Source organism: Saimiri boliviensis, chromosome 20 (genome assembly GCF_048565385.1).
Source record: "Saimiri boliviensis isolate mSaiBol1 chromosome 20, mSaiBol1.pri, whole genome shotgun sequence".
NCBI lineage: Eukaryota > Metazoa > Chordata > Mammalia > Primates > Cebidae > Saimiri > Saimiri boliviensis.
Window position 1 is genome coordinate 40,941,777 of NC_133468.1, and position 15,231 is coordinate 40,957,007.

Below are 15,231 nucleotides of genomic sequence, written 5' to 3' on the forward strand. Positions count from 1 at the left end.
CTTGCTGCCCAGACTGGAGTGCAGTGGCATTATCTCAGCTCACCGCAAACTCCGCCTCCCAGGTTCAAGGGATTCTCCTGCCTCAGACTCCGGAGTAATATCTGGGATCACAGGCATGCACCAACACACCTGGCTAATTTTGTATTTTTATTAGAGACAGGGTTTCTCCATGTTGGTCAGACTGGTCTTGAACTTTCGACCTCAGGTGATCCGCCTGCCTCAGCCTCCCAAAGTGCTGGGATTACAGGCACAAGCCACCACACCTGACGGTGAGTTTTCCTTTTCTTTGTACTAATTTTATTAGCTCATCTATATTTTCTATGTGATATGAATTATGATAAGCCACCTCAAATTCAACTTACAGAGAAGCAAGGCATTTGTAAATTTTTTACCCAGGCTGGAGTAACAAGATTGCAATGGTGCGATCTCGGCTCACCGCAACCTCCGCCTCCTGGGTTCGGGCAATTCTCCTGCCTCAGCCTCCTGAGTAGCTGGGATTACAGGCACGCGCCACCATGCCCAGCTAATTTTTTGTATTTTTAGTAGAGACGGGGTTTCACCATGTTGACCAGGATGGTCTCGATCTCTCGACCTGTGATCCACCCGCCTCGGCCTCCCAAAGGATTACAGGCGTGAGCCACCGCGCCCGGCCCAATTTTTTTTTTTTTTTTTTTTTGAGACTCATCCTCTATGGCCCAGGATGGAGTGCAGTGGTGTGATTTCTGCTCACTTCAACCTCTGCTTCCCTGGTTCATGTGATCCTCGTGCCTCAGACTTCTAAGTAGCTGGGATTACAGGCGTGCACCATCATGCCTGGCTAATTATTATTATTATTTTTTAGTAGAGACGGGGGCTTCACCATGTAAGCCAGGCTGGTCTTGAACTCCTAACCTCAAGTGATCCACCTGCCTTGGCCTCCCAAAGTGTTGGGATTACAGGCGTGAGCCACCACGCCCGGCCCATAAATCATGTTTTAAAAATAGGTTTTTAATTTAAAACATAGTTTTGCACATTAAAAAAAAAAGTTTTGCAGAAGTTGAACACAAAGTGCTCGGGTGGGAAGATAAGGTCACAGGAGTGTGGCTCAGGAGCTCCAAGCATTGGCCAAGGGAGATTTGGACTGGATAAGAAATACCAAGTGATAAGGGCGAAAAAGGGAAAAAGGACAGCAGCTGACTGCCAGCGCCAGAGGGAGGGGCCGAGGGCTCAGCCAGTCACCCACAGCGGGCTCCGTGCAGCAGGCCCCTCGCAGCGGCTCCCCTGAGCGCCTCCCTCCCGGCCCCGCCCCTCGGCCCGGCCCCGCCCCTCGGCCCGGCCCCGCCCCTCTCGCGCCCCGCGGCAGCGCCGCCTCAGTCTCCGCCGGCGGATCCGGCCTCCCCGGCGGTTGCGCGCTCCGCCCTCTCCCTCCGCGTCCGCGCGCGCCTGCCCCGCTCCGCCCGCCTCACTCGTTTCGGGGCGGTTGGGCCGCGCGCCTGTGGGGGCGGGGCCCGGAGCAGGCGACCGAGCCAATGGGGCGCGGCGGCGGCGGCGGCGGCGGCGGCGGCGGCGGCTGGGTCGGGCCCCGACGGGCGGCGGCGGCTGAGGTGGAGGCGGAGGGAGGCGGCGGCGGCGGCGGCGGCGGCGGCGGGGCGAAGATGGCGGCGCCCGTCCTGCTGAGAGTGTCGGTGCCGCGGTGGGAGCGGGTGGCCCGGTACGCCGTGTGCGCCGCCGGGATCCTGCTCTCCATCTACGCCTACCACGTGGAGCGGGAGAAGGAGCGGGACCCCGAGCACCGGGCCCTCTGCGACCTGGGGCCGTGGGTGAGGTGCTCCGCCGCCCTCGCCTCCAGGTAGCCGGCGTGGGGGAGTGGGCCGGGGGCGGCCGCGCGGGGCGAGGGCGGCGGCCGGGGGCGGGCGGCGCGCGGCGGGAGCTCGGGCCTGGGGCGGCGGGCGCCGGGCCGCGGGGCGCGGACGGGGTCGGGGGCTGCGGGGCGGCCCGAGCCCAGGCCGCGCGCGGAGGCGGCGGGGCCGCGAGGCCGCCGGCGAGGGATGAGCTGGCAGAGTGCGGCCCGGAGGCCGGGGCGGGCTGGGCTGGGGCGCCCGGGTCCGCGGAGGGTGGGTCCCGGCCGGCCTGACAGCTTTCCTGGTTCTCGGGAGGCGCGCCGGGGCTGCGGGAGCCCGTCCGCCGCACGCGCGGACAAGAGTCCCCCCGTCGCCGCAGCCCAGGCTCTGGGGCTCGCGCGGACTCGGGGGGCTGCGTTTCCCGGCGTCTTCCCGGTGCTGGGACAGGTGTTTCCGTGGTCGGGCCTCTTTGCACTCCAGCGCTGGTGAGAATTTGCAGACTTCCTGGGACGGTGACATTTGCGGGCAAACACGAATTTGACCCGACTCTGGAAGAAGATACCGGCACTTAGCATATCTGATTTCTTGGATTTCCCCTCGTATATTTCAGTGTGCCAGGAGGGGGAAACGGTCTGAGTTTGGGTCTGAGTTTAAGCTTCATTGGAGTAAAGGACAAATATGTTATGTTACGGTGGTGTTTTAGGCATTGGGAGGACTTTTAAACGTTGTTGCTTATAAGTGTAGTAGCATACCCACAACAGATGAAAAATGCACGCTTTGCTAAACTGGAGCGGTTGGTTTGCGTTACTGATCATTTTAGTGTTGTTGTTGTTTTTTTTTTTTAATGTTGTAATTGGTTTGTCTGTTATTTTAATGCATTAAATATTTCTAGGCAGGTTACTTTCAAAAAGGGAGGAATTTACATTTTAAAGGTGGCTGCTTTTTTTTTTATGGGGATGTAAAAACATAAAAGTCGAAGGAATGATTTCAGATTTGATAGGTTATGGTTTTAATAGAGATTATGTCTAAATATTTAGTTGTTTGTTAACAGTAGTCACATTTGAGCAATTTCTTCCCCTCCTGTTGATTGGTAAATTGGTATGTAGACAGAAATGTATAGTTCCCTAGTTTATTTCGACTCAAGTATTGTTGATTACATGAACAAGGTAGCTTTGGAGTTTGTCTTGTTACTGGTTACAAACATCAGAGAGCAGATCTTTCCACTTAGCCTTCTCATGGACCAGATACTCTGTCTCATTTGCTCTTAAACCAAAATCCTGTAGCTTTTTACAGGGCAAATAATTATCACATGGTCAAATGAAACATTTTTAAAATGCATTTGAAATGTAGGTATCGGTTTACAGGGGAAAGTACATAGATGTGACAAAAAGTTCACATTTGTACTTGGTTATTAAGAACCAAGTTAATAGGCTGTTTAGACTCTCAGATACCCTTTGAGAACCATCGAATGTCTTTTATGCAAACATTTTTATGTTATTTCCACTTTGGGAAAGGACTTTTAAACTCGTAAGTACATTCCACCTGAAGTTAATTCAATGAATAAATGTATAAGGAGAACATCATGCAGCAGCACATTTCAAGTATTTAAGAAACAAGAACTAAAAATAACTTGATCCTAGGTTAATATGGAATTAAGCAGAATTATTACCAATTTAAAAATTTTTTTGAAACAAGTAGTTTATAGTAAATGGACCTTTTAACATTGGGGCATGGAAGGACTACTTTATGCTTAAGTTCTTAAAATTCTTTTTTAAAAAAGAGTTTTGAACCACTTAATAAGCATATATTCTAAATATTCACATATATCCTACAAGAGCTGAGTGTGCATCATAAAACATCAAGAAGTATATTAAAAGTATATATAAGAACATGTAAGACTAAAGGTAACTGGATATCTTTATAGTGTTAAATGTGAATTAAATATGTTGTGACTGAAAGTGTTTCATTGTGTAGCTGTGAACATAAAACAGTTTCACTTAGATGCTTGTTAAAGGTTAGGTAAAATACTAATAAGAGTAAATAACTTACTTGCTATCTATACAGTCAAATTAGTTTAAGAAATTTGTTCAGTTTGATCAGCCTGTTTATAAACTACTTGCAAAAATCAAGTAGTTTATAAACTACTCATTTAACAAATAAATTTGCAGGTCAACTTATTTTGGAAATAGTTTATAAACAGGCTGATGAAAATCACACATGTATATGTACATATAAAATCATATACATGTATAGACTAATTTTCTTTTGGAGGTAGGTACACAAAACATTGAAAGTTTTTATTTTGTCAAGCTGAAAGAGACTTTAAATGAAAGCTGATTATTGGACACTTCAAGTTAATTTCTTTTGAGTAGTGATTGCCATGTAGCAGTAGTACTCAAAGATGTGACTCTTTTAGGAAAAGAAAGTTTGATTCCAGAGAGTTAACAGATGAAAAAGATTCTGAAGAAAGTCCTCTTCCAGGATCCAGTGTAAGCACATGGTTTTGGATTACTTATACTCAACTTTATTCTCATTTCACAATCCCCAAATGTCCTAATCCAAACAGAATAAGGTAGAAGTTAATGAGAGAATCTTGAGGGGCATATGTTATCTGTGTGTAAAGTCCCCTATTATTTTGGGGCCATAATAATATAAAGGGCCAGATTTTTAGATTTCTAAAGAAATACTTCCCCAAAATTAGGAGGCTACAATAGAAATGCTGAATTTTTTTTTTTTTTTTTTTTGGAGACAGAGTCTTACTCTGTCACCAGGCTGGAGTGCAGTAGCATGATCTCAGCTCACTGCAGGCTCTGCCTCCTGGGTTCGAGTGATTCTACTGCATCAGCTTCCCAAGTATCTGGAATTACAGGCATGTGCCACCACGTCCAGCTAATTTTTGTATTTTTAGTAGAGACAGGGTTTCACCATGTTGGCCAGGATGGTTTTGATCTCTTGACCTCGTGATCACCCACCTCGGCCTCCTAAAGTGCTGAGATTACAGGTGTGAGCCACCACGCCCAGCCTGACTTTTTATTTCCACCAGGTACAGCCAATAAAAACAAATATCACACCACTGTCTCCTGTCACCATCATTCCATTTAATAAAAGGATATTTCCACTCAATTTGAAAGAACAGAATCTCTCACAATAAATTTTATTTTTTAGTTTTTTGAGACGGAGTCTTGCTCTGTTGGCAGGCTGGACACAATCTCGGCTCACTGCAACCTCCGCATCCCGCTTTCAAGCGATTCTCCTGCCTCAGCCTCCTGAGTAGCTGGGACTACAGGCATGTACCACCACATCCAGCTAATTTTTGTATTTTTAGTAGAGACAGATTTCACCATGTTGGCCAGGATGGTCTCAAACTCTTGACCTCATGGTCTGCCCGCCTCAGTCTCCCAAAGTGCTGGAATTACAGGTGTGTGAACCACCATGCCAGGCCAGAATAAAAGATCTTTACATGGAATCATTTAGTTACATTGAAAAGTTTGCTTTCAGACCAGCCTGGCTAACATATTGAAACCCTGTCTCTACTAAAAATACGTAATTAGCTGGGCGTGATGATGTGCGCCTGTAATCCCAGCTACTCTGAAGGCTGAGGCAGGAGAATCACTTGAATGCAGGAGGCAAAAGTTACAATAAATGGCGATAGTGCCATTGCACTCCAGCTTGGGCTGGAAGAGTGAAACTCCTGTCTCAAAAAGAAAAAAAAGGTTTCCTTTTGTGTCCTTACTTTTCCCCATTTTCCCATAAATTGATGAAAATTCTACTGCAAACTTGCACCAGCCCACCAGCTAACATTAAGTTAGCCCTCCCTGCCCCCTTGGTTTGGTATACTGAGCTCAAATCTAAGGCATTTGGGGGTCTTCTGGTTCTCCCAGTTCTTAGACTTGTGGCCTTATCTTCATGGTGCCTCAATTTCTTATTTTAAATAGGGATTTTTTTTCACCTACTTAGGGCCTGGCTCACACCTGTAATCCCAGCACTTTGGGAGGCTAACACCTGGCAGATATCTTGAGCTCAGGAATTTCAGACCAGCCTGGGCAACAGGGTAAAACCCTGTCTTTACAAAAAATACAAAAATTAACTGGAGAGGCCGGGCGTGGTGGCTCACGCCTGTAATCCCAGCACTTTGGGAGGCTGAGGCGGGTGGATCACGAGGTCGAGAGATCGAGACCATCCCGGTCAACATGGTGAAACCCTGTCTCTACTAAAAATACAAAAAATTAGCTGGGCATGGTGGCACGTGCCTGTAATCCCAGCTACTCGGGAGGCTGAGGCAGGAGAATTGCCTGAACCCAGGAGGCGGAGGTTGCGGTGAGCCGAGATCGCGCCATTGCACTCCAGCCTGGGTAACAAGAGCGAAACTCTGTCTCAAAAAAAAAAAAAAAAATTAACTGGGCATGGTGGTGCATGCCTTTAGTTCCAGCTTCTTGGGAGGCCGAGATGTGAGGATCACTTGATCCAGGGAGACTGAGGTCACTGTGGAGTGAGCCATGATGGTGTCCCTGCACTCTAGCCTGGATGGTAGAGATTGATCCTGTCTCAAGAAACAAACAAACCTACTTTGCCAGATGAATGTTAGGATGAAAAGTGATAACATATATGTTCCTGAAATAAAGTCTTTTCTCAGTTATTGCTATTACCATTGATTGGAGATGTTAATTTATTTTTCAGTGTTTGATAATAAATGTCTTTATGTGTAGTAAGTTTTTTGTATATAGTTGTTATATGTTTAAACATTATTTTAATGTATTTTATTGCTGACTTCATGGCATAGCATAAAAAATGTTCATTTAAAACAATTTTGAAGTTGTGCAAGAGAAACTAATATGCAGAATATTTTTTTTTTTTTTTTTTTTTTTTAAGATGGAGTCTTGCTCTGTCACCCAGCCTGGAGTGCAGTGGTGAAATCTTGGCTCACTGGAACCTCCGCTTCCCAGGTTCAAGCGGTTCTCCTGCCTCAGCATCCCTAGTAGCTGGGATTATAGGCACCCACCACCGTGCCTGGCTAATTTTTGTATTTTTAGAAGAGATGGGGTCCCTCCATGTTGGCCAGGCTGGTCTTGAACTCCTGACCTCAGGTGATCTGCCCACCTCGGCCTCCCAAAGTGCTGAGATTACCGGCATCAACCACCGCCCCCAGCCCTTATATGCAGAATATTCTGTATAGGTATTTCCTGTATATTAGATCCCCTTTAAGAAGGGTTTCTATGTAAGAATAGTACAGATGATTTGGAAAGGTTAATAGGCTTGACAAATTTGTGTTTCTTAAACTGTAAAAGTAGTCCAGTTGTCCTATGGTATATGCATAGGACATATACTGTAGGGGTTGGTTCCAGGACCTCTGTTTCTACCAAAATCCTGGCATACTCAAGTCTCCACTGTGGGCCCTGCAGAACCTGGCTATGTGAAAAGTTGGGCCTCTATATATGCAGGTCTGCATTTGGTTGAAAAAGGGCCCATGCAGCTCAAACCTGTGTTGTTCAAGGGTCCACTGTATTTGAAAATCAAGTCCACAAAAAAAGTTGCCTTGTTTTACGAAATGTTGGATTACTACCTCTCCCATATCTTAATAAAAAGTACCATCTATTTACTATCCTTTTGAGATAATACAGCTTCTAGAATTACAATACAACCTAGGGCTGGGTGTGGTGGTTCAGGTCTGTAATCCCAGCACTTTAGGAGGCTGAGGCGGACAGATCACCTGAAGCCAGGAGTTCAAGACCAGCCTGGCCAACATGGTGAAACCCCGTCTCTTCTAAAAATATAAAATATTACCCAGGTGTGGTGGTGTGTGCCTGTAATCCCAGCTACTTCTGAGGCCGAGGCAGGAGAATCTCTTGAACCCTGGAGCCAGAGGTTGCAGTGAGCCGAGTTCACGCCACTGCATTCCAGCCTGGGCAATGAGTGAAACTCCATCTCCAAAAAAAAAAAAGAAAAGAAAAACAGCCAGGTATGGTGGTGGGCGCCTGTAATAGCTACTTGGGAGACTGAGGCAGGAGAATCACTTGAACCCAGGAGGCAAAAGCTGCGGTGAGCCAAGATCGCACCATTGTACTCCAGCCTGGACAACAAGAGCGAAACTCCGTCTCAAAAATAATAGAACCTAGAAGTATGTATTGCTCCTTGCTTTGTCTGAGACTCAGAGGTTAAGCAGCTTGCACAAGATAACACAGGTAGTAGCAAATTGAGGCTTGACACCTGGCTTCCAGAGTACTTGTTTAATGAATCCCTTTGCACCCCCATTTAAAAAATTAAATCTTGTCTAGGTAATGCATTTGCTGCTTCAGATGTGAAAGATAAAAAGGCATGTACAGTGAAAAGTCTTCATATCCCTTCCCCCAAACAGACAGTTCTCTCTTTCAGTAGGCCACTGTGAAACTTTTCAGAGCCATTTGACACATAGACAAACATCCATGTGACCGTATTATTCCCCCCTACACCCCTTTTTTTTTGAACAGGGGTGCGTCATGTATATGTTCTGATAGATAGCCAGCTTTTGGCTTGGCAGTTGCTCCATTACTCCCGTACTTAAAATGCTTGTATTTATATTTAGTGAAATGTTAATAGCTGCTAGGACGTAAATGAGAATTTTTTTTTTTTTTTTTTTTTTTTGAGACGGAGTTTCGCTCTCATTACCCAGGCTGGAGTGCAATGGCGTGATCTCGGCTCACCGCAACCTCCGCCTCCTGGGTTCAGGCAATTCTCCTGCCTCAGCCTCCTGAGTAGCTGGGATTACAGGCACGCGCCACCATGCCCAGCTAGTTTTTGTATTTTTAGTAGAGATGGGGTTTCACCATGCTGACCAGGATGGTCTCGATCTCTTGACCTCGTGATCCACCCGCCTCGGCCTCCCAAAGTGCTGGGATTACAGGCGTGAGCCACCGCGCCCGGCGGGAATTTGTTCTAGTAGTTTTGACTAACCAAGATGAATTTAAGAAATAAAATTCTTAACATTATCATTGTTTCTTGGTATGGAGATTTTAGAAGCAGGTTGAACTGAAAATTTTGAATCCAAGCGGAATAGAGAGATACCACAAAGAAGTGAGTCTGCACAGTAGCAGAGATAAATGTTAATACTTTTGGATAATAATTACTGTGTGCTGGGCAGTGGTCTAAATGCTTTACATGTTGTATTGAAGTCTCAGCAGTCCCCTGAGGCATGTAGCTTTTATCACCACTTTACAGATGAGTAAACTGAGCCGCACAAACTAACGCTTGGTCCAGGTAGTACAGTGCAGGGGCCTGATTCTGACTCAGGCAGTCTGGCTCAGGAGTGCAAGCTCGTTACCACTGCTCTTTCTTTCTGCCTTCCTGTCTTCTGTTCTTTTTTTCTTCCTTTCCCTCGCTCTCTCCCTTGCTCCCTTCTCCTTCCTTCCCTTCCCTCCCCTTCCCTTCCCTTCCCTCCTCCGCCCTCCCCGACTCTCTCCTTTTTCCTGCCTTCCCTTCCTTCCCTTCTTTCCTTTCTTTATTTTCTTTCCTTTATTTTTTTTTATTTTTTTTTTATTTTATTTTTTATTTTTTTTATTTTTTGAGACGGAGTTTCGCTCTTGTTACCCAGGCTGGAGTGCAATGGCGCGATCTCGGCTCACTGCAACCTCCGCCTCCTGGGTTCAGGCAATTCTCCTGCCTCAGCCTCCTGAGTAGCTGGGATTACAGGCACGCGCCACCACGCCCAGCTAATGTTTTGTATTTTTAGTAGAGACGGGGTTTCACCATGTTGACCAGGATGGTCTCGATCTCTTGACCTCGTGATCCACCCGCCTCGGCCTCCCAAAGTGCTGGGATTACAGGCTTGAGCCACCGCGCCCGGCCTTCTTTCCTTTCTTTATTTTTTAAGGCATTGTCTCACTGTGTCTCCCCAGGCTGAGTGCAGTGGTGCGGTCATGGCTCACTGCAGCCTCAGCTTCCCAGGTAGCTGGGTCTACAGGTCTACAGGTACACACCCCAGCACACCTGACTCATTTTTTTCTGTTTTTTTGTAGTGACAAGGTCTCACTTTGTTGGCTGGGCTGGTCTCAAACTCCTGGCCTCAAACAATCTTCGCACCTTGGCCTCCCAAAGTGCTGGGTTACAGGTGTGCGCCACCACAACCAACCTTTTACCACTACTTCAAATTCCATTTAGATCTAATATTATTGGAGTGATAACCATATCAACCAGATTTTTTAAATTGAAAAACAAATGCTGCCGTTTTTGGTGTCTGTATGACAAAACTATATAGAGTTTGAATTATAACTTTTACCTGTTTAGAGCATTGTTTGGAAAGGCAGCGTAGTTAATGTGAAGGTATTGGTATTCAAGAAGTAAGTTCCTGTAGTGTTTGCCTTGTAAACCTGAAGGTGTGAGGACTTGGTTTGTCACACCCAGTTAGCTAACAGATAGGCAGTGGGGGTGAGCTATCCGGAAATCTTAGCCGGTTAGCCTAGGGAGGAATGAGATAGGGAATCTCCGCACCTGGAGGGAGGGAGAGGGAGAAGAGTTTGTTTGAATCTGTCCCAGGTTGGGGGTCCCTCTTTCTGAGTGAGGCCTTCTCACGTGGACCTGCTGCTCATAGAGATGGGAGAATTGGACCTGAGGTGTGGTGCTAGCTAAAGATGTGGAAATTTAAGAGGAGTTAATTTCCTCTATCATTAGGAAGAACTTGAAAGGGTAGCCAACTGTAGTCATTTGAGAAGAAGAGCAAGTGGTCATATTTGAATGTAACATTCTCAGCTGGGTTTCAAAGAACCGAAATCTAGAGGTTGGCCATAGAAAGTGCAAAACCAGGCGTTCTTGTAAACCTTATACTCTTGTAAAAACACTGGTAAGACATGGCACTGAGCCCTGGGCCCTTCTTCTGTAAAGTGCTTGTACAGGCTGAGGATGCCTAATCCAAAAATCCAAACTCTGAAATGCCCCAGTGAGCATTTCCTTTGAGTGTCATATTGGCACTCACAGTTTTGGGATTTTGGAACACTTGGAATTTTGCGCTTTCAGATTTGGGATGCTCAACCAGTATATAATGCACATATTCCCAAACCTGAAAAAATCCCAAATCCTAAGTATTTCTGCTCCAAAGCATTTCAGATAAGGAATACTCAACCTGTAATGGATTGTACTAGATATGTATTAGATTACCAGTTTTCAAAGCTTGTATCTCAGAATCCTTGTTCTGTGTCAGTGAAACAGGAATTTCATACACCTACATGTTAATGTTTTAAACATTAAAATATTATAAATGTTTATATACACTCAAGTGCATATCATGCTAAATTTTAATATATCAGAACAACTGATTTGTACCTCCATGTTACCTCAAGAGAGTAATACTGAGTAAAGGCCAGGCGTGGTTGCTCACGCCTGTAATCCCAGCACTTTGGGAGGCCAAGGCCGGTGGATCACCTGAGGTAAGGAGTTTAAGACCAGCCTAACCAACGTGACAAAACCCTGTCTCTACAAAAAATACAAAAATTAGCCAGGTGTGGTGGCTTACACCTGTAATCCCAGCTACTCAGGAGGCTGAGACGGGAGAATGACTTGAACCCGGGAAGTGGAGATTGCAGTGAGCCGAGATTCTGCCACTGCACTCCAACCTGGGTGACAGAGCACGACTCTGTCTTGAAAAAAAAAAAAAAAAAAAAAAAAAACAGATAGAGTGAGTTAAAGATTACATACTGTATGATTGCATTTATGTAACATTATTAAGATAACACTGTAGAGATGGAGGACAGATTTAGTGGCTGCTAGGAGTTCGGAATGGAAAATGAGGGGTGCTGTGGTTATAAAGTGGTAGAATGAGGGAGCTCTGTAGGGATGGAGCAGTTCTCTATCTCAGGTGTGATTATTCAAAGCTGGAAATGTGATAAAATTTCATACAACCACACACATACATACTGCATACAAATCCTAGCATTCTCAAGTCCCATTTTGCACAAAAAACTGGTGAAACCTGAATACACTTGGGATTGTCCCAAGGTCAGTTTCCTGATGGTGACAATGTACTAGAGTCACGTAAGTTATAACATTGGTGGAATTTGAGCAGGGTACTTGGGACCGCCCTGTGTACTTTTTGCAAATTCCTGTAGGTTTCTAATTATAGTAATTTTAAAATAAGTTGGCAAGGCATGGTTGCTCATGCCTGTAATTCCAGCACTTTGGGAGGCTGAGGCAGGTGGATCACCTGAGGTCAGGAGTTCAAGACCAGCCTAACCAGCATGATGAAACCCCGTCTCTACTAAAGATGCAGAAATTAGCCAGGCATGGTGGGGTGTGCACCTGTTGTAGTTTCAGCTACTTAGGAGGCTGAGGCATGAAAATTGTTGAACCTAGGAGGCAGAGGTTACAGCGAGCTGAGGTTGCACCACTGCACTCCAGCTTGGGCAATGGAGCAAAACTTAATCTCAAAATAAGTAAAAAAGCAAAAAAAAAAAAAAAAAAAAAAAGCATCTTGAATATTTGAGAGAAAATAAGCAAAAGGAAGAAAATGTAAGTTGCCTATCATGCTAATACCCAGGACAATAATCCTTGGAATTGAGTTTCTCACTTTGTGTATAGACTTGAAACTTTTTAAATGCCATTTTAGTTTTTAGGCCAGGTGCAGTGGCTCATGCCTGTAATCCCAGCAGTTTAGGAGGCCAAATTGGGTGAATCTCATGAGGTCAAGAGATTGCCATCTTGACCAACACAGTAAAACTCCTTCTCTACTAAAAATACAGAAATTAGCTGGGCATGGTGGCACGTACCTGTAATCCCAGCTACTACTAGGGAGGCTAAGGCAGGAGAATCGCTTGAAAGCGGAAGGCAGAGGTTGCAGTGAGCTGAGGTCATGCCATTGCACAGCCTGGGCAACAGAGCCAGACTCTGTCTAACAGGGGAAAAAAAAAGCCATTTTATTTTTTAATTAAAATTTTTTCTTTCCTTTTCCTCCCCAAGAGTTAGAAAGGGCTGGGCACAGTGGCTCAAGCCTGTAATCCCAGCACTTTGAGAGGCCGAGGTGGGTGGATCACGAGGTCAAGAGATCGAGACCATCCTGGCCAACATGGTGAAACCCCGTCTCTACTAAAAATACAAAAAATTAGCTGGGCATGGTTGTGCGTGCCTGTAATCCCAGCTACTCAGGAGGCTGAGGCAGGAGAATTGCCTGAACCCAGGAGGCGGAGGTTGCGGTGAGCCGAGATCGCACCGTTGCACTTCAGCCTGGGTAACGAGCGAAACTCCGTCTCAAAAAAAAAAAAAAAAAAAAAGAAAGGATAAAAATGTTATTGATTACTAAGACTGTAGTTTTATGTTGATATTTTGAAATTTTAGGGTGGTGCTTGTTTGCTCATGTAACATATAAGTACATTCAGTCCTATTAGAATGAATTGCATTATGCAATAACGTAACTGCCTTATGCATATATCAGCATTAGTACATATTGTAAAGTTTATGTTTTTTACCAAAAAGTTTACAACTATCAAGTATTCACATTCCTTAACACTATTACAGAATTAATTTTAAAATGTTCTACATTAAAAACTTCTGGACAGGCCGGGCGCGGTGGCTCAAGCCTGTAATCCCAGCACTTTGGGAGGCCGAGGCGGGTGGATCACGAGGTCAAGAGATCAAGACCATCCTGGTCAACATGGTGAAACCCCGTCTCTACTAAAAATACAAAAAACTAGCTGGGCGTGGTGGCGCGTGCCTGTAATCCCAGCTACTCAGGAGGCTGAGGCAGGAGAATTGCCTGAGCCCAGGAGGCGGAGGTTGCGGTGAGCTGAGATCGCGCCATTGCACTCCAGCCTGGGCAACAAGAGCGAAACTCCGTCTCAAAAAAAAAAAAAAAAAAAAAAAAACTTCTGGACAAGTGTAATTAAATCCTTAGATAGCATTAATGTACTATTTAAAAACACACATACAAAACATTCTTTATCATTTGCAAAACGTGCTTTATCATCTACTGATCTTTGTGAATCAGGTTTTTCTTGATACCATGCAATCAAAATAAAACAAATTTGACATAAGACTGCCTAATCATCCATAATTTAAAGTTTGAAGTTTGTGTTAATCAGAATTTTATTGTCCTCATTATACATGTTCTACATTTGAGCTTTTTTTTTGGAGATGGAATCTCACTCTGTTGCCCAGGCTGGAATGCAGTGGCATAATCTCGGCTCACTGCGGACTCCTCCTCCCAGCTTCAAGCGATTCTTCTGCCTCAGTCTCCTGAGAGGTGGGACTACAGGCATGTGCCACCATGCCTGGCTCTGTGTGTGTGTGTGTGTATTTTTAGTAGAGACATGGTTTCACCGTGTTGTTCAGGCTGGTCTCAAACACTCCTGACCTCAAATGATCCACCCATCTCAGCCTCCCAAGGTGCTGTGATTACAAGCGTGAGCCACCATACTCAGCCACATTTGAGCTTTAAAATACACTGATAGAATAAAATACTGCTTTAGCCTGTTTCTTATGTTATAGATCCACATAAAATTTCATTTAGAAAAATGTTCTTATTCTAAAATATTCGAAACTATTGGATTATGATTTATAAGTTTTATTTTATAGTTAGTATCTCTAGGGGAATTTCAGGGATACTGTTGCTGTCTTGTGATTATTGATCCTTTTAAAAATCTTTGTATTTGAGAAGTAAAGTAGTAGAAAATCTATGACGGAAGAGGGAATTAAAGTAGGCAGTGTACTCTACTGTGTTCAAAGAGTTTGTTTAATTTATGTACATTGTGCTGGTGGTTAAGATCTGGGACTCTAGAGTCAACCTGAGTTGAAGTCTTGGCTCTGTCACTTGATCTCTTGTCTCAGTTTCTTCCTCCATAAAATGAGGGTAATGATAGGATATTATGAATATGTAGTGCACTAGTACATGTAAACAGTCCTGGTCCCTGGCATAAAGGTACTCATAATACATAGTTATTATTTTAGAACATCGTTGAGATCTTACTGTATGTATAATATGTCTTTTCGTCACTTAACATATTGCGGCTCGGCATGATGGCCATAATCCTGGCACTTTGGGTGGCTGAGGTGGGTGGATCATCTGAGGTCAGGAGTTTGAGAACACCCTGGCCAACATAGTGAACCCCTGTTTCTACTGAAAGTACAACAATTAGCTGGACGTGGTGATGCACACCCATAATCCCAGCTCCTTGTGAAACTGAGGCAGGAGAATTGCTTGAACCGGGGAGGCGGAGGTTGCAGTGAGCCAAGATTGTGCCATTGTACTCCAGCATGAGCGACAGAGTGAGACTGTCTCAAAACAAATAAAAAACAAGAACGTATTACAACTGTTTGCCCATGTTGTTAAAAATTCCACCAGTAATGTAAGAGAATATTGGGTGCCCTGTACCCTTGCCAATGTTGGGCATTCTCACTTTTTAGAAATTTGCCAATATGATATTTGAAAACCGTCTTGTCATTGTTTTGATTTGCATTT

The 15,231-nt window shown here is 44.9% G+C and overlaps 1 protein-coding gene across 2 annotated transcripts in view; it reads left to right on the plus strand.

Annotated features, from left to right (window-relative positions):
• Positions 1-1,409: 1,409 nt before the first annotated feature.
• The window catches only part of VKORC1L1 (vitamin K epoxide reductase complex subunit 1 like 1), an 83,857-nt gene continuing 70,035 nt past the window's right edge, over positions 1,410-15,231 (plus strand). Inside the window, exon 1 of one of the 2 annotated variants that reach the window (XM_074390755.1) lies at positions 1,410-1,828. In XM_074390755.1, coding sequence (XP_074246856.1) covers positions 1,509-1,828 — 320 coding nt within the window. In that variant the 5' untranslated portion in view covers positions 1,410-1,508. The remainder of the gene's footprint in view (positions 1,829-15,231) is intronic. The other variant, XM_039460331.2, reaches the window with a different exon arrangement.